This window comes from Caloenas nicobarica, chromosome Z, assembly GCF_036013445.1.
Source record: "Caloenas nicobarica isolate bCalNic1 chromosome Z, bCalNic1.hap1, whole genome shotgun sequence".
NCBI lineage: Eukaryota > Metazoa > Chordata > Aves > Columbiformes > Columbidae > Caloenas > Caloenas nicobarica.
In genome coordinates this window covers 46,609,593-46,635,274 of record NC_088284.1, presented here as the reverse complement: position 1 = coordinate 46,635,274, position 25,682 = coordinate 46,609,593, and the positions used below count along the sequence as shown (strand labels likewise).

The following is a 25,682-nucleotide window of genomic DNA, read 5'->3' as shown; positions in this document are numbered from 1 at the left end:
CTTTGAAATCCATAGATGTCCTCATGTTATTAACTACAGCAAATATGAAAGTTCCCAAAGCATGACTAAAGCAGATGCAAGTTGTCAGGTTCCCCCATCTCCTGCATCCTAGAAGCACTGTCCTGTCTGCCTCCCTCTGTATTACCCAGAGTATTAGGGAGATGTATCAAGTGTAGTGGGACTGTCTCGCACAAAAAAAGCTGCTGTAATGTTTGGAAAAGTGACAAGTCAGAGTGGCCACCTGCTTTTAACTCCCTCATGTGTGTGTGTGTCTGTGTGGGGGGGAAGTGTAGGTCGAAGTAAGATAATTAGTTCTCCAAAGATGCCTGTGAACTAGATAGTAGAAATGGTAAGTGGTCCTTTCAGTGATGAAATGTGGTGAATGATGAGTTTACCAATGCATTTTAAGAGGTCAATAGGTACTATTGTACTCTTAGAGTCATTTGTAGAGCGTAGTCTATAGAAGTTTACCCAGTGACTCCTCAGCAGACCCTGTCTCATGCAGCAACTATATCCCATCCATTGGTCAGCGACAAGTAGTATAAAAATGCTTGAAGCAATGAACTATTACATTAATCTTTCCTCCTAGTGATTTTCCATCAGGGAAAAAAAACGTATTTCTGACTATTCAAAGACATTACTGACTTTCGTGAAGGGGCAAAAATAAAGAGAACACGATTTTATGTCTTTTCCCTTCACTGGATTGAGTGTTGCTTCTTAGCGGCTTAGCCATGGATGTGAAGGAAATCTCAAAAGAAAAAGAGACACTTCACTTGCTTCATCTAGAAATGTCATCTCTGACTTCATTTCTGCTGTTAGCACCCAGGAGAGGCTGCAGAAGAAGTGGGCTTGAAGTGAAGTGAGCCGTAGATGGCATGGATTGTTGTTTAGCCATATTCCTTCCTCCCCTGGGTACATCACTATGGAAGCAGCAGAGAAATTTTTGCTGTACTTCATGATTAGATCAGAACACACTAGTGAGCCCATAGCATTTTTCCCACCATTGCTGCTGTGTTGCTAGTTTGTCACAAGTTCATCATGATATGAAAACAAGTGTTCCATAAAAGTTAGTTACAAGGTGGCTTTTTGCCTTCTTTTAAGCAGTTGCCCATGTTCACACGAAGGATGTGGGCCCATGCACTCAACAGGAGATGTGTAGCTCAGATAAAACGGACATATCTGCAATTATATCCTGCATCCTGTGTACATCATGCATAGAATGCAAAAATGCAGGGAGCTCACCTTTGCTTTCTCTCCTCAGGTTTTGTTACGCAGAGCAGCCTGTTTCTTTGCCTGGATTCCTTTTTTAAGGAAAAGCAAAGGAAAAATAACACACACTTTGACCTCCATTTCATCTTTTATCCTTCGTATCTTTTCTCCATCATAATCTTCTCTCTGGTCAACTGAGTTTCAAACTATGCTTCTAAAGGGACACTTCTGCTCAGAGGCTGGGCTGGTGGTCCTCAGCTTCTCCATTGAGACCTGGGACTTACTTCTCAGTCACTCATGAACTTGTTCACAGCAGCTGCACTGGAGAGAACACGATATGTTGTTGTAAAGGTGCAAGAGGTGGATGGTGGTAGAAAAAGAGTTTTATTCATACTTAAGATCACTGAGTCTTTTGTTCGCTTCCCTTCTGGAGAGCATCCGGCAAGGTCTGGCACATAAAATATAAGCTACCAACATAAATCAGAAATAATCTACTGGAGCATAAGCTTTCTGTAGCAACTTTGGAGTCACATTTTTGCTAGACAACATGATGCTATTAGAGGCACTTGGGAGGCATCAGCAGAGCAAGTCCAGCCATTTTGCGTGATTTCAAAGGTTCTCCTCCAGATAAGGGGATTGTTTGGAGATGCCCACAGCCCTACAGTCAATTAAAATGAGCCATTTGCCAGGAATCCAGAACACTTTGTCCATTTACACATTACCACATTACATGCACATTCCCCTCAGTCCCAGGGCTCATGATACGGCAAAATTACATTCAAGAAGTACAGGCAAGGTCTGAACCCACCTGTTCTACTGTATGCTAGATGCACAACACTCCCGTACAGTCTCTTGGAAATTAGGGGTGTGCAGGACACATGCTTGGGTACATGGATGTCTCACCATGAGTGTGCCCACGGATGGTGCATCTCAAAGCAAAAAGGAGCTGCTGCTGAGTAGCCCTTCTTCTCTCTCCCATGTCTCAGTCACCCCGCTGCCAGTGAGATCCTGACACAGACGACCCAGGCTGAAGCAGCAGAAACTCTACATACTGGAAGAAAGAAAAGTCTGTAATATGGTGGCTGATGTGTGTAGATCTGATGTTCCTTGTGCCAAACCTGGAAGGATCTCAGAACAAACACAGTGAAATCAAACTGCAGGAGATTGAGTTAGTGGCTTTTATATAGCTTCCTCTTTTATATAAACTGCTTTTTTAATGCAGCCGATCCACAGAAATAGATCCACTCCAGAAATGTATGATATTTTTCATGTAGATGCTTTTGCTATGTTTCAGCATAAAGATGAGACAAGCTTTATATGAGTATTATATATCATCTTAATTTCAATTTCCATGTTGTAGCTGTGTTGCTTCCACTTGGCTTAGTACAGAAACAGACAAAAATCATGGCAGTGCAAATGTATTTATGTGCAATACAATGTTGTTAGAAAGTAACGAGCTACAACATAAATATGGTATAGGAACACTATGAGACCATATGAAATCAGACCTGTATTGCTTGTAAGTTATTTACGTGTTTTAAACCAACCAGGATTTAGTATCTGTTGGTTCCTTTTTTTTTTTTTTCCAAACAAAAAGAAAGCACTTAATTTACAGTATAAAACTCATAAGCAAAACAGCATGACTAGGAGAAAAAATGAAGTCAAGATAATCATCACAATGTTGGGCAGAAATTAACTTCAGTTTTTCCTGATCTATTGCTGGTTGTTGAGCTCATGCTAGAGAAGAAAAATAAATTTTAAAAAAACTCCTAAGACCTATCTATGCATGAAGTAGTTAAGATGAGCTTACATTACAATTTAAAACTTGCAGATGTCTTACAGTGAAATATGAATTTACTTTTTGTGCAAGACTTTTGAGTCATGCTGGTTTTATGTGTTGGGATTCTTTTTACTTATTTTTCCTCCCCACTACTCAGTGAAGTAAGTTGTTGGCATTAAATTACTGCAGTGAAGAGTCACCAGATTTGCTGCATGTAATTTGTAGAGTGATCACTCTTAAAGCCAGAAGGCAAATGGTGACTCGGCATAGTCACCAAGAAGGAAAACTTTCATCAGTCTGTGTTTGGAGGAGCTGTATCTGTCAGTGCAGCACATTAGGGCTGGGAGCAGGTACATCAAGCATGTCCTCCCTCCCTTATTGACCTTAAAAGGGCAAAGTAAAAGGGGCAAAGTGATGGAGATGCTTTTGTACCTAGTTGTCTCCAGCTACAAAAATGCCACCCCCAAGACCCAAGCCACACAGGGAGAATTTGAAGCAGCCACGTAGATTTCCACTAGAAGTATTGACTGAGTTAAAGAAAGAATTACAAAAACAAATAATTAACTCCCCAGCACACATAGTTTTTAAAACATAGCCTCTTCAAGACACACTTTTTACACTTAGGATACCCTGCTCTATTCATTCCTAATGAGGAAAAATCCAAAGACCAAAACAAGCTGTTCTCTGTCCTTTAAAGAGAAATTAAATAGTTGTTTTATGTTCTTTACAGAAGAGTTTTGGTGCAGTGCTTGACTTTTCCCAGGCACAAATCTTTCTCATAGTACTGACAGCAAGAATACAAACAGAAGCAACCTACCCTGTGCCAAAAAAAAAAAAAAAAGAAAAAAGGCAAAAAGTACTTGTCAGTGAACAGATTGTGCCTTCAAACCATCGTATCTGTAGCTGTTCTTTCCTAAATTTAAAGGACTAGCAATCAAGGGCAAAAAATGTTGAGGAAAGTTTCCAGGAGAAAGTAACTGAACAGAGAGCAAATAGCTGCTTTAGCAAAGGCCAAATGCTGTTCTTTAAGAACTAGCACGATGAGGGAAGATGCTGTGTTTTCAAAGGTACAGCTATTTTTGTTTTAGATTGTGGTATTGGTGACTTTTCTTGGGACATCATGATTCTGTAATAGAGTTCTAAACTGCCTGGTTGGCATCTCTGTCCTGCTGGTAGCTTTTCCTACCACCAATAGGAGCCGGTCAAGGCTTGCTTTTTCTGGGGAAAAAAGCGCTCAGATAGGAAGTTTTATTGTATCTGTCTTTTTGGAGACCTACTAAGCATTTATTATTGATCATGTCTTTAGTTTCCATATATTGGACTTGTAGATCAGGACATTTCCGATGTGTTGAAATACATGTTGCCAATAGCAAATCTGCTTTGCTTTTGATTTAAAATGAAAAATGTGATTTTTTGTTAATTGATTTTCTTGAATGCATACATTTGTCTGCCCAGTTTGGAATACATTCATCTAAAATAGAAGTAGCTTTAAAAATAAAAGGAAAACATAAGTTATTAAAAAAATATTCATAAAAAAGATAAAAGGAAATGCTGCTTCTCCCAGAGTTCCACAAAATCTCTTTTCTTGACACATCTTGAAATCTTTTTGCCTGTTACAAGCATCAACTGAAACACAAATTAAAAGTGGATAATAGGAAAACAGAATAGCAGTAAGCCAGAGTAATGTTAAGGAATACAATGTTGTTTAATTAAACTTGCAAGAAATGTCGTAATTTTTATAGTGAAATTTAGCAAGCTCTATCGTTTTCACTGTCAGAGAATTAACTAATCCTGGTTTTAGACATTAGAGTTGTGTAATCCAGAAACTGAATATGACATATACCAGCCACTGTATTATTGCTACTTGGTGGAGCATGTTATATCAGACTCCTGTTTTACAGCTGGCAAACCACCCACGTTCTAGATTGCAAATTCAGCTGTGGTGTGATAGCAACAGCCTGCAGTGCTCTCCTTACACTTAGCTGCCACTTAGGCTTGGTTCCTATCTGCACTGTGGTTTATTCTTCTCACAAAAAAAAAAAAAAAGCAGCATATCATACACCGCGCTTACAATGAATAATGTATTATTTCCACTTACAAAAACATGCAAATGAAACTAATTTTCCTTTTCAAAAAGTAAATTTGGCTCATTCAGACATCCACAATTAAAACATTCCCTGGAACTTGGGTTAAAATAAGGGTAAAACATAAGTAAGAGCAGACTCAGTTACAAAGAGGCCATATCATTAGCATGATAAAGTTGCAGAGATCAAATCGTTTAGTTTCTACCTGTCGAATAGACAGGCCTCTATCTCTGGGACCAAAGGAACATCTCTGCGAGCTGTCACCATGGCCTTTCGTAGATGACCCACTAAAGACAATAACACTGTGCCAGTAACTGAATGTTTGATCTAAGCAGGAAACCCAAAACCTGAAACATAAATATTTTTTCAACTAAAAATTAACTGTCAAATGTTTGTTGTCCTTGGCAAAACATTAACCTAGAAAAGTTTCCAGTCACCCAAAATGTTTAATTGCACTGAAAACAGACATACATACCATTCTGGTCTGGGAGACTGTATTTTGAGTTACATGTAGGTAAGATAAGTTTCGAAATATTTCACTGAAAAAGGTGAAAACATTTGAAGTAAAAAAGTGTTCAAGCAAAACTATTCAGATGTTTTTAGGTTTGGGGTTTTTTTGGCCAATAAATGGTCCTCTTGGTCTTTAAAAATGTCCTTCATTCAAGAGAAACACTAAAAAACCAGGCAATATTAGTCTTTCTTTGCTTAAAGTCCAAGGCAAAATGCTCCCTTTGGTCACTGTTGGCATGAAACCAGAAATGATAATAATTGCCAGAAGTTTTGCTTGTATTCATCAAGATTCACTGCAAAGCTATTAGTGTGAAAAGAACGAAATGGACCAATATGTTTGATGTGTAATAAGCTATTTTTAGTTCAAAGAGAAACACATCGAGGGAAGACTATTCCTTCCTGTCTTTTCTGTCCAGCTTCATATGTCATAACAATTTAAATACCTTTACCTAAAAAGTAGTGTGATGGATTTTCTTTATACTCTATGGAATCTTCTTTGCTGCTGGTGTAACTCCAGCAACATTTATGTAAAATCCAAGGAAAATGCAGTGAACTAAAAAGGGCTTTCCAGTAGAAACAGGTTGTAGCCTTAGGATCTGATCTGGAAAATACTGTGCACATACTTTACTTAGCATTCGTGAGTCATCTAGTTGAAGTTAGGCTGTGGAGGTGAGCGCTTAAGGATTTGGCCTTTGGCAGTGCTACAGCAGCTCAGACTTGTGGAGATGTTTTACAGTAGTTTTCTGCTGGCAGCTCATTTTGGCTGGGCTAGATAAATTCCCCATCTGAGCCCCTCAAGGGTGTTGTGGTCCTTGATTGCTGCTTGTTCTGATGATTTCCTTCTCCAGATGTAAGGCTTCACTTTGCTGGCATGTGGCCGAGATGCCTCAGCCTGTCTCGCCTTTCGGATGAGTGGGTCTCCAGTTAGGTTTGCTTAGGCAGGATGAAGTAAAATGGTTAAAAGAAAACTGAGATGATTTGCTCATGTCAGGAGCGTGAAGTTTCAGGTTATTTGGCAATGTCAAATAAACATCTCTGTACATTTGCACTGAAAGGGGATTTTGGACAGTTTCATAGTTCTGGTTTCATGTGCAGTTTTAAATATCAGGTAAAATTTTGGAAGCCAGTAGAGGGCTCATAGACCAAAAGTCTCTCAGAGACTGTTCCAAATCTACGTTAAGTTCCTGAGCACTAGCGTTTGCATTCAGTTGAAGGAAGCTTGGAGACCCTCTGATGAAGGTCAAGAGCTCGGTTTAATCTTTCTAGGGCAGATCATAATTTAAATTCAACTCTGCTTTGTGAAGGAACTGCAACAAATCCTTGTATGTGTATTACATGGTGAGGTGAAGGAGACTTGGGTGTGTTAACAGTGTTTTCTCATGTCAAATTCAGTACATTAAAAAAATCCCTTCCAAAATGTAAGCAAGTTCCTTCATAAAGCCGAGTCAGCTTTAGGGGTTTTAGCCTATCCTGCTTTCCTTGGGAAGCTGTTCCAGAGCTGGATCCTCTGAAGGCCGGGAACTTTTTTCTGATTCTTACCCTAAATTTATTTATGGCCAACTATTATCCCGTTGCTCTTAGGCCAACATTGTACATTAGCTTAAGTAGCACTTCTTCTTCACCAGTGTCGCACTTCAGTTCTCCCATCTTTTGGCCACTGCAGAGATGCGTTTAGAGCATGACTCTGCTGGGGTAATTGAATCAAACTTGTAAAGTCCCCTTTTGTGATGTGGGCTTTTGTTTTCTTGATACTCTTTCTGGTTTTCCTTTGAAGCGATCCTGTCTGAGCACACCAGCATGTATGTGCCTGTGGAGCTTTTGCCACTGCCTGCAGGCTCAGGCACATGTTTGCTGGGCCAAGAGACATGTGGCTGAAGATGCTGCCCTGACCAGACCGATGGCTGCAGCTGCCCTTGGGGAAGTGCCTGTTCCCCAGCAGATGGACAGTCTGGGTCATGTCAGCAACACCTGCCCTGTTTAGCTGAGCCTGGCTCAGCAGAGAACCCCCATGCTGGAGCAGTGCCAAGGGATGGCACGTGCAGCTGGGGGAGCAGAAGGAGATCATGCAGCCACAGCAGGGTTTGCGGGGTCTTTTGCTTCTGAGCAGACTCCTATTTGGTATGTGTCACTGTGAGGGACAAGGTGGCACCCCACCTTTTTTCGAGGGGCTGGGTTCTCATCAGGTGTATATTAGTCTCCAGGAACAGGGTTTCTTTGCTTGTGTCTGTGATGAGCCAATATTGGGTTGTGCATCAGGTGTTGCACTTACCTGTTGTTGAATGCGTGCTTGCTACCATTGCTAAAGTCAATTCATGTCTTGTTACTCTGGCTTTCCATCTGTGTATCAGGAACAAGAATCACTGTTCACTTTTAGATAGCACTTGATAAAATAGTTGCTTTACCAGGCAGACCAGCATTTTGCTTCAAATATGACCCTTTGTATGAATTTTTTTCCCCAAAATGGAAATTATTACTGCGAGAGTCTCAATTTATTGCAGAAATAATTTAGCACATTGACACATTTTAATAGGACAGATTTCAGAGTATTGTAGTGCAGATCTGACAGTTGCATCTGGCCTTACATCTCGCTCTTTGACAGCAGGGTGGTCCTTACTGCACTGCCATGCTAATTAATCAGCTCAGCACTTTTTTGGGATCATTCTGTGGGTTTCAGTTTCACAAAAGGATTTACTGACTTGGCTTTTTAGCTATAAACTAGCTTGACAGCGCACATTTCCAAAACAAAAGACTGAAACCTAGAATCTAAACAGAAGCAGATTTAAAAACACATGTGTACCACTTCAGGAGAAAAATAAGTGCTATGACTGAAATCCATACAGCCATTGAAATTACTTATTCATTACTTTTAACTTCTGCTTCAGAACTAGCTAAGAAAATTTCTCCAGCTTTATTAGATTGTAGAATGGCGAGGGAGTTATTTATTACTTAATACCACTCTTGTCTCTCCTAGCCTCATTTAATATCTGAATTGCTTGCGTTTGATTCTTTGTTCATATGAGTCAGACAAGATGTAAGGAATGTGGGGAGCCATCAGCCTGCGAAGTGGTCTCACACCATTTTTGTCTGCTCAAACTTTCAATCAGGTTAGATGGCACACCATAAAACGTTGTCTTAATTCAAGTGCATTGTACTGTGTCTTCTGAAAGTCATAGGACAGAGATGACAACACACGCCTTAATGTGTGTGCTTCCTCACAGGTATGTATTCTTGCTGTTCTTCCTTCTCACTCAGATCAGTAAACAGTAATTCTTGCACTAGCTGAGCTGCACAGATGCCAAAGAGATCACAACAGACTGGGATTTGAGGATGCAGCTGCTTCTAAATGGCTTCCGAAATGTTGTGGTGTGTTCTTCACTACCCAGTTACAGGGGGAACAGTCACCACTAAGCACTGAGATAAGGAGATATTGGCATTTTAGGGTCTGCCCTGGGAAAGTGATGAACACGTGCAATTCCCATTGAGATCAAAGAGAAGTGCAGGTGCTCAGCAGTTCTCTTGCAGGTCAGCTTTTAAACAAATACTTTTCACAAAACCTTTTCACAGACACCTTTAAAAGCAAATCTCCGCTACCAGGTACTTTCAGTTCCTCTCATTTTCCCAGTGGTTTTGCATTACAAGGATTTGTGGGAATTGAACAAGGTGAAGGTCGCTATCAGTCCTACCTATAAGCAACCAAATATAACTTCAAACTGTTATGTACGTACCCCTTGGGGGTGTTTTTAACTAAATGGAATGAAAGCTCCAGGGAAAGTGGTGTGAGCCTTTCACACATGACTTCATAGGGTTCTCTATAAAGTTACAATAAAATAAAAAGCTGTTCAAATGTAAATGTGTATCTCCTTATTTTTTTACAAGCTCTACTGCAGCAAGCTTTGCTTGCAGCCTTGTCCTTTTCTCTCCTCCATACCAATAGGGCTTGGGAGTTGAGGAAGCGGCTGTGTGGGTGCTCAGCTGCTGGTTGGGGTGAACCCACCACACCCAGTATTCTGGTATTTTAAATAATCTTGAGGTTAAGACACTGGAGGAAAGGAAAAAGGAAAAAGACAATACTGAGTAGTGTCTTCCCTTACAACTTTTTGCTTATAGTAGTACATAGCAGTTATGAAACTCTGCCCACTTCCTTAGGATTTTAAAAGTATTCAAGTAAATTAAAAGCCTACATCCTGGAAAAAATGTTTATGACCATATTTTTGTGTTCTCCTGAATACCTGGTTCATCCATGAAAATTTATCTCAGGCTGCTGAATTAATGTGTTGAAGTTAAAACTCACAGACATTATGTGAAGTACATAATTTATTATTTCCATCTGAGAGATGGTGAGGCTGAGGCAAACTTGTCTACTAATTTGAGTCTTTCTGCTAGTGTCAGATGAGTGACTGTCTGTTGCACTCAGTTTCTTGAGCATTGTTTTACCCCATATGAAGATGGAGAGATAATGCTGTATTTGTTTCCATGGCATGAGCAAAGTGGGAAAAGATAAGTCAGGTCTGCGAATAATACAGGGTAGGATACCTACATGAGAAGTATTCATTAGCTTGCACAGTGCTCTCAGCCTGTGCGGTATATGGTGTGTTTGCATGCTGGGGCAGTACCTGCAGCTCCCAGGCTGGCTGGAGTTCCCAGCTGCCACAGTGAGAAATATTTACTGTCCTTGCTAGTACTGTGCATACAGTTACATGCTCAAAGACCAAAAATTGCGTGGATTGGTAGTGTTCCTCTTTACATATTGACTTGACTGATGAGGTTTTTTTTATTAAAAGGTCTCAGCGTACTGTTGTAGGCTGAACTTCTTTCACCTCTGCCATCAAAATCTTGTTAATAGAAACATGGGTGTGTGGGCTTGATAGCTGTTCCATAAGCCTTCGCTGCAGCAGTTGGCTTCACTCTGTTTTGCAAGACTAATATGCTCTTAATAAAAGTACTTTGTGTGCATTCAACTTTGCTTACATGTGGATATTGAAGGCAAGTTGAAAATGGCTTTGCCAATACTACAAGCAGAATGTAAAAAAAAAAAAATCTTAAAATAGCGTATGAAATATTAACAAATGCTTTCTGCACTCTCGAGTTTTCAGGTGAGCATATGATTCTTTCCACATTAAGAAGGGAGTTTCTCGAATAGTTCAGCAGCCGAATGCCAGGGGCTGCACTATGCAAAACACTTCTCCTTCTCAAGGCAGCTTTTACAGCATCTGAATAAATGATGTGCTAGGTCCACATGGCTGGAGGTGCGCGTGGGGGGCAGTGAGGGGGAGAAGCTCAGAGGGGAGCTCTCTAGGGACAGCCAAAGCCACATCCTGTGTGTGGTCCAGGTTCCCCCCTCAAAGTAGCAGGTCTGTGTTTTACAAGCAAGCAGCTTGTCTCAGGTAGAACATCCTCCCTGTGCTGACACTTGCTTTGTCTGCATTTCGCCTGCAGTGGCTGAGGAACCCAGGCCCCCAGCATGAGAAACGGACTCTCTTTGGAGACATGGTGTGCTTCTTGTTTATCACTCCACTGGCAACCATCTCGGGCTGGTTGTGTCTACGAGGAGCAGTGGACCATCTGCACTTTAGTAGTAGGCTAGAAGCTGTTGGCCTCATTGCACTCACTGTCGCACTCTTCACTATTTACCTCTTTTGGACCCTGGTAAGTATTGGTTTTCTATTCAACTCAAAGGAATATGGGAAAGAACAAATCTGAAAGTTAATTACAGAGAGTGCTGTAGAGTGGGTACAAAGCACTGCTTGTTTACTTTCTGTACTGATAAATTTAAATTACATCTGAAAAAAAACTTTTTTGTCAAATACCATACAAATTCTCTGGAAAACCAGAAAGACAGTTTGCCTTTGGGGTCAGTAATTCCCAAATCCCAAACACCAGAGGTGACAAGGAAATAACATAGAAGAGTTCAAGACAGATGCTACAGGAGGGTATTTTATCAAAGATAATGTGCAAAACGTAGAGGCACAGTGCACAGAAAAAGCTTCAGGGGAACAACCTGGCTGGCATAGGGCATTCAGATTTAATTCTAATCAAACATCCAGCCCATTTCACAATTCAAAAGGCTGGGAAGTACGTGCACTGGCATGCTTTCCCCATTCCTCATGGCACTGTGGGAAGTCCACGGCAGAGCACACCTTACACCCAGGTCTGTAGAAATGTTACTGCCTTTGCAGTGCAGATTAAATTGCTGCCTTACTCCCGTCCTGCACCCATGTGTGCTGTCACTTGCATGCCAATCCACCCTGAAAGTCACTTGTTTTGTGCTAAGTTATTAATCTGAGAACAGTTCCTGGCCCCAGCACACCCAACAAACAGTTGGCCCAGCAGAAATAAAGGGAACCCAGAGGACAGCTGCCAAAATACGTTTATCCAGCTGTGGTCTAGCAATTCACTGAAAACTTCATGTTACTGTTGAGTCTGACATTTCCCACCTTTAGCTCTGGTGAGGGAAGAAGAACAGAACAGCAAATGCAGACAGGGAGCATCCACACAGACAGGGTGATGCTTGGGCAATGGCGCAAAGCTGTGCTGCTGTGAGAGGAAAAGCTCCTCTGAGCTTGTGCTGCCCTGGGCGGGGGCAAGGCCACCCTGCCTGTGGTGCTGGCACGGCCACTGGTGCCACAGGGCCAGCACTCAGCTCTCCCCCTCGGTGGGTATGGCCACGCACCCTTTGGCTGACACCTTCCAGCCCCTTTTGGTCCGTCTGAGCTGCTAAAGAGGTGGCACTTTATGAATTACATTAGTAGAGATAGCCCACTGCACAAAACCCCTGTCCTGAGCCTAGAGTAAGCATGGAAAAGGGGAGGTGGGGGGAAACACAAAAGCCCCACACACCGAATGACTAGCCCCAAGAAAGCTGTGAAAGTTAACATCTCATTTACTTCATTCATAACAATGAAACCTTGTCTCATCCATAGAGGACTGCAGGCTCATTTTAGCAGCACACAACGGTAAGGAAAGCTTGGGAGTTTTACCTCAGCCTCCTGCAGTTTCTCTTTTTTTGGTTTCTGCTCCCATTTTCTGTGAAGCAGCAGCACTCCCCTTTGACAGGATGGCCTTTTATTCCAGCAGTGAGGTGGCACTTGTATTTGCTGCAGTACTGTGTAGACACGTCTGTCAGGTGTTCAAGCAAAGGAATTTCATTCAAATTTTCTTAGAAACCCAAATGCTGTCCTATTTACCTAATATACATAATTCACAAGCACCAAAATGGCGGGAAGTTGGAAATGGTAGTCTGGCTAAGTAGTTGAATTTAATTACCCATAACACATGGGCATATCTGACCTTACTCATTAAGACTTCTGCAGGATCTCAACTGCAGTCCCTAACACAGTCTATTTTGTTTGCATTTTAAGCGGCAAAAATCCCTTTTATTCACTTTATAACTTACAGCCCTTCAAAAGCCTAGAGAGAAATGTGTTAGCAACACTTGGAGAATATGGTGATAGTGAGCCCGATGTAAATGCATACCTTGGTTGATTTAATTGAAATACAGCACATTTAATGTCCACTAAGTTGTGGAAGATGTAACTCCACTCTAAACTCTTATTCAGACCAGTAGGAGATGGATGGGCTGATGAAACACTGGTTATCAGGGAAGAGGACGCAGGAAGGTTTTCAGGGCACAGTAACCCTCATGTTCAGCATGGAGTTAATTCCGTGGGCAGAGCAGTGGGACATGGTGGGAAGGACTCTCAGGCTCTCCTCTCGCTACAGAAGGTGCAGTCATTGCCCTCACAGCATTAGTACTGGATGGAAGAGTTTTGAGCAGGTTTAAGTATATCTGCAGATTAAGTTAATGGGCTTGAGTGACAGTGCTATCATGCACTTTCTCAGACGGCAAACATGCAAAGTCAAGGCAGAGATTTAAAGCAACTACTTTACAAATGGCACTGAGCACCCTACACGTGGAAGACGTGCCCACTCTGCTAAATGATCTGTGATCCATCACTCACGTATGAAAGCCCCAGCCTGCATTTGCCTTGGGAGGCTCCACACTTCCCTTGCTGTGCAGCAAGGAATGGACCCATACACAGAAGTGCTAACCCCATCAAGTGCTTCAGCAGCACCTGCCCTTTAATTTTCAGAAATGGGAGAGTCCTGTACTGCTTGCTTGTTTGCTTTGTTATGACTGCGTGGGGAATATATCAAGTGCTGTGGGGTAAATTACACATGTGATACAATGCTCCTTTAGGTCCTGTGAAAATTAAGACTAGAACTTCATTTCCTTTCCAATAAATCAGCTTGTTTTCTCTGGAGGCAAAAGCTGGCTTATAGATTACTTACGCACCACGGTTATCCCAGTGAGCAGAGAATGGGAGATGCTATTTTTAGCATCCAAGAAGATGTTTTATCCCATCCTCTAAAACAGCCAAGTTCTCCCTGAAATGCTGTTGCTTTTCCTCTGTATTTAACCATTTTAACTGATGTACACATGCACAAAAAAACCATGCTACTTCCAAGAAAGCTTCAGACACAAAATGGAGATTGTTATTTAAACTAAGAATCCAGGGCCACACTCTGCTTTCTCTTGCACGCAGGACATCGTAACTCCAGTAAGATCAAGTAGCAGGTTGGAGTACAAAAGGATTTAGCCCTGCAGCTTCTAATATAACATAACTGCTGGTTTAAAGCAAAGGCTAGCCAAAATTATTTCAGAGTAAGTTAGAAAGGTAGACACCTCTCTTCCTATTCTTTTGAAAAGGATAACAAAAGAGTTTAGTGTGCCAAGGAAAAAATGTAAATCTGGCCTTTTTTCAGCATCTCAAGCGTTTTGCATCCAGTAACAGCTTAGGGTGACTAACTGTAGCTCTGCTGAAATTCAGTAGCAGACATCACTTGGAAACTGCCTCCAGGCAAGAACCCGTTGTAAACAAGCTGTCCAACTTAATTCACAGGATATCCTGTGAAAATGCCTTAAGCAAACAAGCAGTTAAACCCTGCCTTAACAGTGCAGCCATCCCTCAAAGAGTCTCAGGCAATGCTACTTGAAAACCTAAATTCTAGCTCACTCCCCTGAAGCATTTTTCATGGCATCCATCTTTGCAGGTGGTGGTTTGTGTTTGTTGTTTGTTTTGTGGGGTTTTTTTCCCCCCTCCTCCTTCTAACACATGATTTCTGCTGATACTGCAGTGCCTTTTTAAAAGAGATTTCTCATGTTCTTTCATATACGATGTTCCACAGAAAGGAAGATGCAGACTGCTTTACCTTCGCGGGGAGCAGAGGAGATTGAGAGGTGGGGAATCAGTTCATCTGTTGGAAGAGCTGTCTTTGGGCAACTGCTTAGTGAGCAAAAGCTCTGTGGCTTTCCCTTGTTAACAGCAGACAGCTCTATAGAGATCTAATAAAAACAAATTTTTTTTTGTTCCTAGAAGGATTTTATAGAAAGGTAAATAATTTATTTCGTTAAAAGCACCCTTTTTGCAATAAGGAAAGGGCTTTGGAGGATACATTCACAAGCATGTGTATTACTTAATGCCCCTCCATACATCACTGGCAGCCAGCCTGTCATTGCTATAGGGTAGAAAAGGCAGCAGCGCAGCCCCTTTGACAGCAGCACACACAGCTGCTTCTCCGCAGTCAGCACAAACCAAGCGTGTTAGCTCCAGCTTCCATGGCACCCTCTGCCCTCTGAGTAGCATTAACCTACAGAATTGGCACAGGTGCATAAAAACCAGTGACAAATGACCAGCCGCACATGAAGACAGAACAGCTAACAAGACAACGTTCCTCCTGTGCTCACTGTGTGGGTCCCTCCTGCCTATAGCTCAAGAACACGAAAGTTGTCATATGGCACATTTCACCCCAAAGAGCTCCTAAGCCAGTTTACAGGGGTTTTGTGTGTGTATGGTTGTGGGGTTTGTTGTTGTTTTGGTTGGTTGGTTTTGTGTGTGTGGTGGTGTTTGGTTTGGTTTTGTTTGGTTTTTTGTTTAAACCTGCATATGTACATCATCTTACACAGACATAGCTTTCACTACGCTTGGCTGTCACTAAAATAAGCATTAAACTATTATATATATATAGGCAAGCTATCTTGTATATCCATAGCAAGCAGTCATTCCTTTTCCACTGTTAGTAGAACCATGCCAAGGTTGAAATTGGTTAGCTGGTAACAATAAAAAAGAAATTCAGAGACAATCTAAATTGAGATACACATGTTGAGGGATGTCTCATGGTTGCATTGTTGCATCTGTGCATTCTTGAATTTGATGTGTTGAGCAATAAAGCATTACAAGCTAGAACATACGACCCTGTGTTTGCACAGAGTTTAGCTACCTGCAAGCCTTCACCATCAAGACAATTACATTATTTGTCAGTTTAACACCAAGGTGATAGTACCCCAAAGTCACTCTAAGTGGCTGCCAATACTTCTAGTTCTTAGGAACGACAGAGGCAACATGTCCGATTTTTCACGTTACAAAAAAGGGAACGAGAGGTCAGCAACAGCATGAAGTAGGGTACAGGCTTCTTTTCTTCTCTCCTGTGGCAACTTGGGGAACAGGCCATCTACATAGTAGGTCTCACCTTTGCCCACCACTTTCTGCCCATTTTTTTCCCACCCGATCAGGCTGCTTATTAGCTTTTTTTCCAACTTGAAGGTGTTTCCCTCCAAACTGCAGCTGATTCCTTGGAGGACAGCAGTGACTCTAAACACAGTGCATATCTCATCTCTCCCCAGGTATCCTTTAGGTATCACTGCAGGTTATACAACGAATGGCGTCGGACCAACCAGCGGGTGATACTCCTGGCCCCAAAGTCTGCCAACATCCCCTCCAGCCACCAGTCCCTGCTGGGCCTGCAGTACCTCAAAAGGAACTCAAAAGAGACAATCGTTTGATGAGGGTAGTTCTGCACGGGGGCCATGCACTGAAAATATTATCCTCAGACCTCACTGGGGTCAGACACCCAGGAGTGCACTGTTCTGATTTACAGATTCTGTAGAGGAAGCGATCACTGGATGCTGCAATCATATGATATTTGCGACTCTGCCAAACTTATTTAGCAGATACTGTATGGAATTCTACAAGCTGATGTTAGTACTTGCATCATCAAGTGATGCAAACTTTTTTATTGTTCAAAACATTAAAATATGATAACTAGCAATGGAAAACAGGTTTTAAAAGTGCTTTGTTTTTATAATTCCCTGTTCCTACAGTGTCATTTTTTTAGGCAGCTAGACAGTAACCAGTGTTGTGTTTCCTGAAGCACAGCAATGGCATTCCCCCATTTGATTTTATTTGAAGGCTCCTTATACCAATATTTTGGATTATAGAATTTGAAGTTTTACAAATTGCCATATTATTTAAACACTATAGTGATTAGAAGACAATCTTCTATGTTTCCTATTTGGCAGGCAAGTTCCAATAGGGAAATTCTTCAGTAATAAATTCAGCACAAGCAAAAGAAATGACACAAACCACAATAGTCTTCCTACTCGAAAGTATTCCAGTGCATAGCACTCAGGAAAAAAAAAAAACGTACATTTTCCACTCAGAAGCAACAAATTAGGCACCACATTCTGCTGGTGTGAATTCATACTTAGCCAATTTACTCTGCATTTACACTAAGCTGAATTTAACTGCACTTGCAAAACTTACTTTTGTAAGGAAAAATCTGCATACATAATGAATGAGATAATTAGACATGTTTTAGGAACTTGTCTGGCATAAAAATTAGCACTATCTTAAAGCTGCAGAATTTTCGGCTTGACAGCCAGATTTAGCAGAGTGTATGTAAACCCTGACCTCTCATTGCAGCACTAAGGCGCTTTCTAAAAAAATATAATACACAGCCTACTATGGTGACCAAAATGAATTTGGAGTGTAATGACTAGACTTTATTCCTGGGTGGTATTATCCATTTCCCCTTGGTTTTATGCCAAATTCGTTCAGCATTTCTTCACTCTCAGAAGAGACACACACTTATGCAAAGAGACTTATTTTACAGAACTACACAGAATTTCATTGACAAATGCTGCTAGAATTAGAAATTGATTTATAGCCCCTTTGCATAGATCGATTTTTTTAGAAATATGCATAGATGGCAATGCCAACATGTGCTGTTTTCCACACTCCGCAGGAACTGATAAGAAAAAGTAACACATAACAGGGGGGCTAATAATTTATAATTTGGATAGTTCAAAGTATTATGGGTGTTTACCATCAGACAATAACTTACTTGATGTTGTGTGTGCTCTATAGGATAAAAAAAGCTTAGTACACAAACCCCAATCTGTTAGCTTTTTTATTCTGTCTTTAGACCAGTTTAGCTGTAGTCATGTAATAGTATTCTTTGTAGTTGTCAAATTTAATGGGGATAAGACTCAACTACCTATACAAAGCAATAACATCCTTTTTCAGACATAAAATTAGTCTCACAGCAAGCCAAGATGTGTAAGAAAATCATGAACTTGTAGATCTCTACTCATTATAACATCAGGGGTTGGTTGTATGTTTGGCAGTGAATACCTGCTTCTCTTCTAGAGAAAACTATACGAGATTCTTAAAATGTGGATATCACTAAGTCTGTGATGGCTAAAAACCTGTAGTGCCTTTTTTTTTTTTTTTGAAACCTCTTCCCAAAGGCAACAAACTATCTGGATACAAGACTGAACAAGCAGGTAAGTACAGAGTTCCAGGTTAAAAGAAAACCTGCTAGCCAGCAGTACAGACACAAAGCAAGTCTAGCGGGGTCAGGACACTGTCAGACTGTTTTAATGCCTACACTTTTGCTTTAGGTAAGCTTTCTTCAGAATTTGTTACTAGTTTTGCTTCTTTGAGAGATAACCCAGAAAGCTGGCCCGCAAAAGAACTATTACACTTAAGTGCCATTCTTGAGTTTGTTTCATCAAACAAAAATTAGGATGATCCAGAATTAAGTAGCAACTAGGAAAACAATTATTCAAATCAAGTTGCAAGATATATGCACACAGATAAGGAGTGACTTGGCCCAACTCATCTGTGGTATTTTTTAAGACACCGTATTTAATCTGAAAAAGGCATATTTAAGCAGCCAGAAAGTATGGTCCAGTTTAGCAAATACATCACTACTGTAGTTTCTCTGCTTGATGCACAAGTACAGCAAAACTGACTGGTGAAGTCACTAGGAAGTCTCCCATCCATTTTCTGGAGGAAAAAAAAAAAAAAGCCAGAAATTAGATTATCTAGTCACACACTTAGTGTTTTCCATTAAACCCATGGGAAAAAAAAGCACACTTCATATTCTTCCTTGTTTTGGCTTAAAATGTAAGAACAGGAAGGTGGGCAATACCAATTCTTATTTCCACTTATGTTCTGAACTACAGACTTGCAGACAGAAGGCTCTTCCTGATGAGTATTGCTTTTGCTTTCATTTCTTGAGGCTGCTGTTGCCACATCAAGTCCAAATTTTGATTAACGCTTTTAGAACTGGATCATTACAGCAAATATTCTACAACAGCAACAATACTCATTTTCATCTGAATAGCTATGAAAGATTAAATCAGTTGCAGCAGTAGCTACAGCTAGCAAATCTGGCAGTACAATGACATCTTTGTTATGCTATCCTTAAAGAGTTCTTAGTTAAGCAAAAAAGAAAAGTAAAATAATTATAAATGATTGGGGAGGGGTTTTTTTTTAAAGATGTTACTTTGCTTCTCAGCAACATTATGCTCTCCTCTTATGCAGCTGGCCTTTCCCTTTATATTCTTTGTCCATGTGAGAAGTTACATAGAAGGAACAGTATCCAAACCTGTATTTTGAGCTGCAAGTGATAAAAGCAACTTGAGCCACCCAAAAAAAACCTCCTAAAAAGATGGAGACATAATAGTTTTGTTCCTGCCTTTCACATCCTTTTTTATGATGATACAGATCACCATCGTAAGTGTACAGTTATTTCAATACACAGTCTACTACAAATCAGTGTTAACGATGAGTGCAAAGTGAGGAAGTTTTACTTCTTCTACATAGCTTCTATCAAATTACATAGAACACCACAAAAAATTAAGTAGTGGTAGTTGAGAAAATGATGCTGCTGAAAAGGTGTGAGATATTACAGCAGGAAGCTATGCAACTCCTCACTTCCTTTTGTGATTAGGAGAATAAGAGGAAGCAGCACTACAAACTACATGGGAAGAAGCAGGGAAGCACATTCAATTCGTAGAAGAAACTGATACAGAAGGATGTAACTGGAGATTCAGAGATCCTGGAGACTGGAGGGAAGTCATGGCACAAGTAGGATTAAGGAATACTTCAGTTTCTTGGGGTTTGGTTTGTCTGGGTTTTCCTGTTTGTTTTCCTCTTTACTCAATTGTATGGTTCTGCCAGACTGAGACTTCAAAGTGTCATTTTACATTTCATTAATTAAAAACAGCTTTGCATCACTTTCACAGTAGGAAGTCACACAGGGCAATGTGACAACTCAGTGCAGCTGTCTTTGCTGTGATGGATACCAGAGGTGAAGTGGAAGAAGCACTTACGCACTAAAAGCAAGCTAAAAGCTCTCCCTTTCAGATGAAGGCAAGTTCAAAAAAAGCCACCTTGTTAATAATTAAACTCTTAATTTATTGTTTATAAGACCAAGCTCTACGTAACACACAGCTGGTTAATTAAACAAGCATTTTCCTTGCAAGTAGACTTGTGTATTGCCTATTTACTACCAAATACTGGTTTGGGGTATTCAAAAGTAGGTTGGTGCAAAAGTAGTCATAGTTTTGGACCATGAATTTTAAGTCATTATAACTAGGCTCAAACATCTTTATTAATCAAAATAGGAACCATTACAATAAACACATTTTTGCCAATGAGGAAAAAGTTTGTTTATTCCTGTAGCATAAAAATCCATGCTTTGGGATTCACCAAACTCTTGGAAAGCATTTTCTGCATCCTGACTGTGGAGGCATTTTCCCTGCAAAAAGTTGTCGAGATGCTTGACGAGTCCATTGGTGAGAAGCAAGGTGAATATGGTAGATGAGGCAAAACTTCATAGTCTATGCATTCAAAATTTTGAAGTGTTGGTTGTGCAATGTGTGGTCGGGTGTTGTCAATGAGAAAAAGTGAGCCCTTTCTGTTGACCAATGCCAGCTGCAGGTGTTGTTGCAGTTTTCAGTGCACCTCATCGATTTGCTGAGCGTACTTCTCAGATGTAATGGTTTCACCGGGACTGAGAAAGCTGTAGTGGATCAGACTGGCAGCAGACCACCAAACAGTGACTGTGACCTTTTTTTGGTGCAGGTTTGGCTTTGGGAAGTGCTTTGGAGGTTCTTCTCAGTCCAGCCACTCAACTGATCATCACCGGTTGTCATATAAAATCCACTTTTTGACATGTCACAATCTGATTGAGAAATGATGTGTTGCTGTTGTGTAGACTAAGAGAAGACACTTCAAAATGATGATTTTTTGTTGTTGTTGTTTTTATTTTTGGTCAGCTTGTAAGGCCCCCACTTATCAAGCTTTTTCACCTTTCCAATTTGCTTCCAAATGCCAAACAACTATGTAATGGTCGAAGAGTTGTAAGAGGATCAGCTTCCATGATTGTTCTCAATTGGTCGCTGTCAGCTTCCGCTGGCCGGCCACTACGCTCCTTATCTTAAAGGCTTTTGCCTCCTTTGCGAAACTTCTGTAATCACCACTGCACTGTGTGTTCATTAGCAGTTCCTGGGCCAAATGCATTGTTCATGGTGCAAGTTGTCTCCGCTGCTTTACAACCTATTTTGAACTCTGATAAAAAAATCCCTCAAATTTGCTTTTTGTCTAACATTTTCATAGTCTAAAATAAATACAAAGTAAACAGCAAGTAATAAGTCAGGTTTCACTGTTGCATTTCATGAACAAATTTTGCTTATTTTGCAAACTTGCAAAAAAAATGAAGAAAGAAAAAGCACATCAAAATGATGTATAACATTTGTTTCAGAATGTGTCCAGTATCAAACAGCAAATTTCAACAATGCAAAAAATGCAGTTCTTTTTGCACCAACCTAATATCTTAAAAAACTATTAGACAATGCAAAACGTACACTAGAGGCCACTAGCTTTATATATACCTAGCAGGTGCAGAAGCAAGCCTGAAGTATGGCTATATAGTATGTAACATAACTGATGATGGCACCACACTGCACACAAATTCATTGCTGTTATTCCACATTTCAAACTTAATTTCCACATATGAAAGCTTTTTCAAAAATCAAGAGTTACATCTCCCAACAGCTGCCAGGTTTGTTACTACTTATGATTGCTTTCAGTTCTTAAATTTGTACTGACAGCCTTTTAAACCTCATTGTGGCAATGCTACAAAACATTTTTTCCTTCCTTTGTTGAAAAGTTATAGAACTAATGGTGATTTTTCTAAACTATCACGTACAAAACACTTTCCAAATAAAACTTGTTAAAATACAGAATGAATGTTGACATTCTGTCTACAACATCCCATTACAAACAACAAAACACGCTACCTTCAGTAACAAAATGCTACAGTTCCCGAGAAAACCAACACAGTTTCATTCTATGACTTAACGTTATAGAAAAGGTCAGACTTGGTTGCCAGTATTTATTTTCTGTTCATGAAATGCAACAGTCAAACCTGCTATGAAAATTCACATTTAGAAATTAATTGATAAATGTAGGAAAATCCTATCAAACAATCAGCTTAATCTGAAATGTGCCTTTAATAATGCCACCAAATGTAACTTTCTTCTTCAAGGTTAATCACACAAAGAACATCCTGTATTTACACAAACACATAAAAGGAAACCAGAGATCAGCAAAGGACTCAGAGCAACAAATGCACACCAAGAAAAACCTGAGATAGAAGGGACAATTTCTACCATATTATTATAAATAATTAAGTGTCTAGTGTTTCCTTGAGCTTAATCACCATATACCAGGAAAGGCTAAGCAAGCATTCGCATCCATCATTCAGAGCCTCCATTCCCTTTATAAAAATCACCAGTTAGTAATTACTTGTCCTATCAGGGACAAGAGCTTTAAAAGTTTTTATTCCCCATCAGCTACTTATTTTTTTTGCCTGGAGAAAAATACTTAGTCAATTACCATGTAGCCATTTCCACGAAAACAGCTGTCATTTAAAACATTTTTCTACTAGAATTACCTATGCTGCTTACAGTGCAGTATGAATAAAGGCACTTTTTCATAGAGTTGGAGTTTCCAGATAAAACACCCTTTTCACTCCAGTATCCTTCCAATTAGTATCAAAATGATACATTGATACAAGTTAAATTTCTCCTTGAAAATTTAAGACTAGCATTTTAAATTGCTTCATTTACAGAAGCAGACGAGAATAATTGACATCTATTGAAAAGTTATTTACATTACTTACATATAAATTTCTCTTTATTTTGGTCTGTGCGTGGCCAAATAAAAAGTTTATGCAGCAGTGATAAAGAAGTCAGAGGTATAAGAGAGTTTGTAGCATAGAGCTACAATTGACTACACTGTGTAAAATAATTTGTACCATAGGGTTACAGTCACTGGGGCTTATTAATGAACTTGTCCACTATAAATAAAAAAATGCAGTTTACAAGTCTGCCTCTTTTGCTGTGGACAAAAAAACCCCAAACCACCAAACAAAAACCACCCACCACCAAACAACCAAACTTCTACAGAAACAGGACCAGCTGACAGGAATACATATCTTGCCTCAAGAGTGTTCATCCTACAACACTAGTGCTGTACAAGTCAAAACACTTGTGCCCTAAACAGATTGTTATTCTGGTTTTCACAGGAATTGATGTATTTGAGCAGATACATTTCTGGTATTTCTAGTTGCAAGCAGTAAGTTACTAAACAGCTTTCACCTGCTAGGATGATACAGTATGTATCTCTTGTCAACTGAGTAACAGATCAGTATCAGATGATGATAATCCTTATCTGTTGCCAACTATAGAAAGGACTAAATGTACCTAAAATAATTATACATGAATTAATAATTTAAATATTACTGTAACAGTAGTAATAAAAAGACCTACCAAAATTTTAATCACAAATTGAACATGTCTACAGAACTAACTTGGATATTGTTTGCTGCTTCTCCAGCTCACTACCTGACTAACAACCTCCAGAAAACATGAACACCACATTTAACAACATTGCACATAGACAATAAGCTCATTTTAGAGTGGTCACATACCTTTATCAAATCCATCAGTGTGTGTTCTCTGTCCCAGACTGGTGTAGATTATGGCAGTAACCACAACAGCTGAGGTGGTATATTTTGAATGCAGTTCCAAACTAACAGGAACAAGAATTCTCACAAGCATTGTATGATAGGAGAAAAAAAGTCAGCACTGCAATAAAAGTGTGCATTTGCTGCATACAGCAGCACAATGCCTACCCCTCCACAGCCTTGAGACTGGTGTTTTTTAGTACAGAAATGAAATGTCCACCCTACCTTGCAGTCATCAAAACGTACCTCTGGATGTCAGCGTGGGAAGATGGGGGACAGCTATTCTGTTTAATAAAGCAGAAACTTTCAGAAGTTATTATGGAACTTATAGTTAATACTGGAATAGTAAGATCTCCATCTGGTGGTAGGATGTTTCATTCTAAAAGTTAAAATTAATATATGTGTGCACACATGCTCCCCAAAAAGGTCATTTGTGTTTCGCCACACTCTTTATGCTAGTTTACAGAAATACTTACAACAGCAAAATATTTTTTCTAAAAATCAGCATTTCTGCTATTGTTATCCATCACACTGATTTACCAGAATATTTGCAAGACTAATGTAAAAATTTCTCTTTATAGAGAAAATTAGTTTCAAGTAGCAGCTCCTAGCTACACACAGGTAAGAAGCACTCTTCATCATCCTGGTGACAAAAGCAGGCTCTACAAAGCTTCAACCAAGAATGCATGATTATAGTGGCAGATTCCTACAATGACTTAAGAATCAGGTACCCAGTGCCTACATGCACAGTATTTTTCTTTACTACTGACTGGAGAGATTAACAGTCCTATCTAACTGGCCTAATCAAGTCTTTACTGGAATACATTGCTAGCCCATCTTATTAATTTTGAAAACAACAAACGAGGAATGGAATTAACCGCTTCATACAACACACGTTCATTTATATGGTGTATGCCTGCAGATACTGGCACTACAACAAATAGCTGTTATTCATGTAGATCAAGTTGAGGAGTATTCATAACATTATAGGATTATAGAGTGATGCTTAAAAGACATGAAAATATTTATGCTATGTAAACTTTCAAATAAACAGGAAATTAAGTATTACATTGTGGTTTAATACAGTTGCTTAAGTCAGCATTACTGTCAAAAGAAGCAGTCTGCCTAATCCTCATTCATCTGCATAACCCTTGGCCACCTCCCACCTCCCCCCCACCCCATCTTCTGCTGGCACATGGTTGAAATACCACCGTGTATTTCACCAGAAAAATGGAACTTATGCAAGATGAAAGAAATGTTAACAAATCTTAAATTATGAATAAGACTAAAGCCAGAGAAAAAGCTCGAATCAACTTCCAAAGTTCTGGGCATGCATTTAAAACTGTTTCCAGACTAAGATGAAGATAACTATTTACAGTATTTCTACATTTCTATTTGTTACTGTCCCATGCTTAAATTGCTCAGCCTACTATTTCTATGATGTATTAAGAGTCAGTCCAGTGCGAATTAACATATTAAAGATAATGCAGAAAACCAGTTATGCAAGAGAGTTTGAATAAAGCTCTAAATAATTAATTTTCCAAATGTGAAGTTACACTACCCATTATTTAGAAGAAATCTTTGCCACCATTCCATTTACTTGGACATTTTGCCAGCTTCAAAGCCTATCAGTTTCAAGTATTCACCACTCATTGAACTTTTAGCTCAGTTCCAGGAAGAAACAAATCCCAAAAATCTTTATTTGATGACGTCTTAAAACAGAGACATTTTATTCAAAGCTTTTTCAGACAGATTACTGCCAAAAGGACAGAAAAACTTTCCACATTGACAAAGTTACAATTTTTTTCCATATAAATGTAGACTAGACACCTAAAAGACTTGGTTTTGTTCCTACAAAGTGTAAACAAGCAAGACAATCCATATTAAAACAGTCTATTTGTTAAAAAAAATAAGAAAGTTTAAGATGGTTACACTATCTT

At 39.8% G+C, this 25,682-nt stretch overlaps 1 protein-coding gene across 10 annotated transcripts in view; it reads left to right on the top strand.

The window, feature by feature from the left end:
- MARCHF3 (membrane associated ring-CH-type finger 3) overlaps positions 1-20,838 on the top strand; it is a 77,146-nt gene extending 56,308 nt beyond the window's left edge. For 6 of the 10 annotated variants that reach the window (XM_065657320.1, XM_065657317.1, XM_065657323.1 and 3 more), the window contains 2 exons: positions 11,020-11,229; positions 16,265-19,646. In XM_065657320.1, coding sequence (XP_065513392.1) covers positions 11,020-11,229; positions 16,265-16,423 — 369 coding nt within the window. In that variant the 3' untranslated portion in view covers positions 16,424-19,646. The other 4 variants (XR_010607906.1, XR_010607905.1, XR_010607904.1 and 1 more) reach the window with 4 other exon arrangements.
- Positions 20,839-25,682: the final 4,844 nt, after the last annotated feature.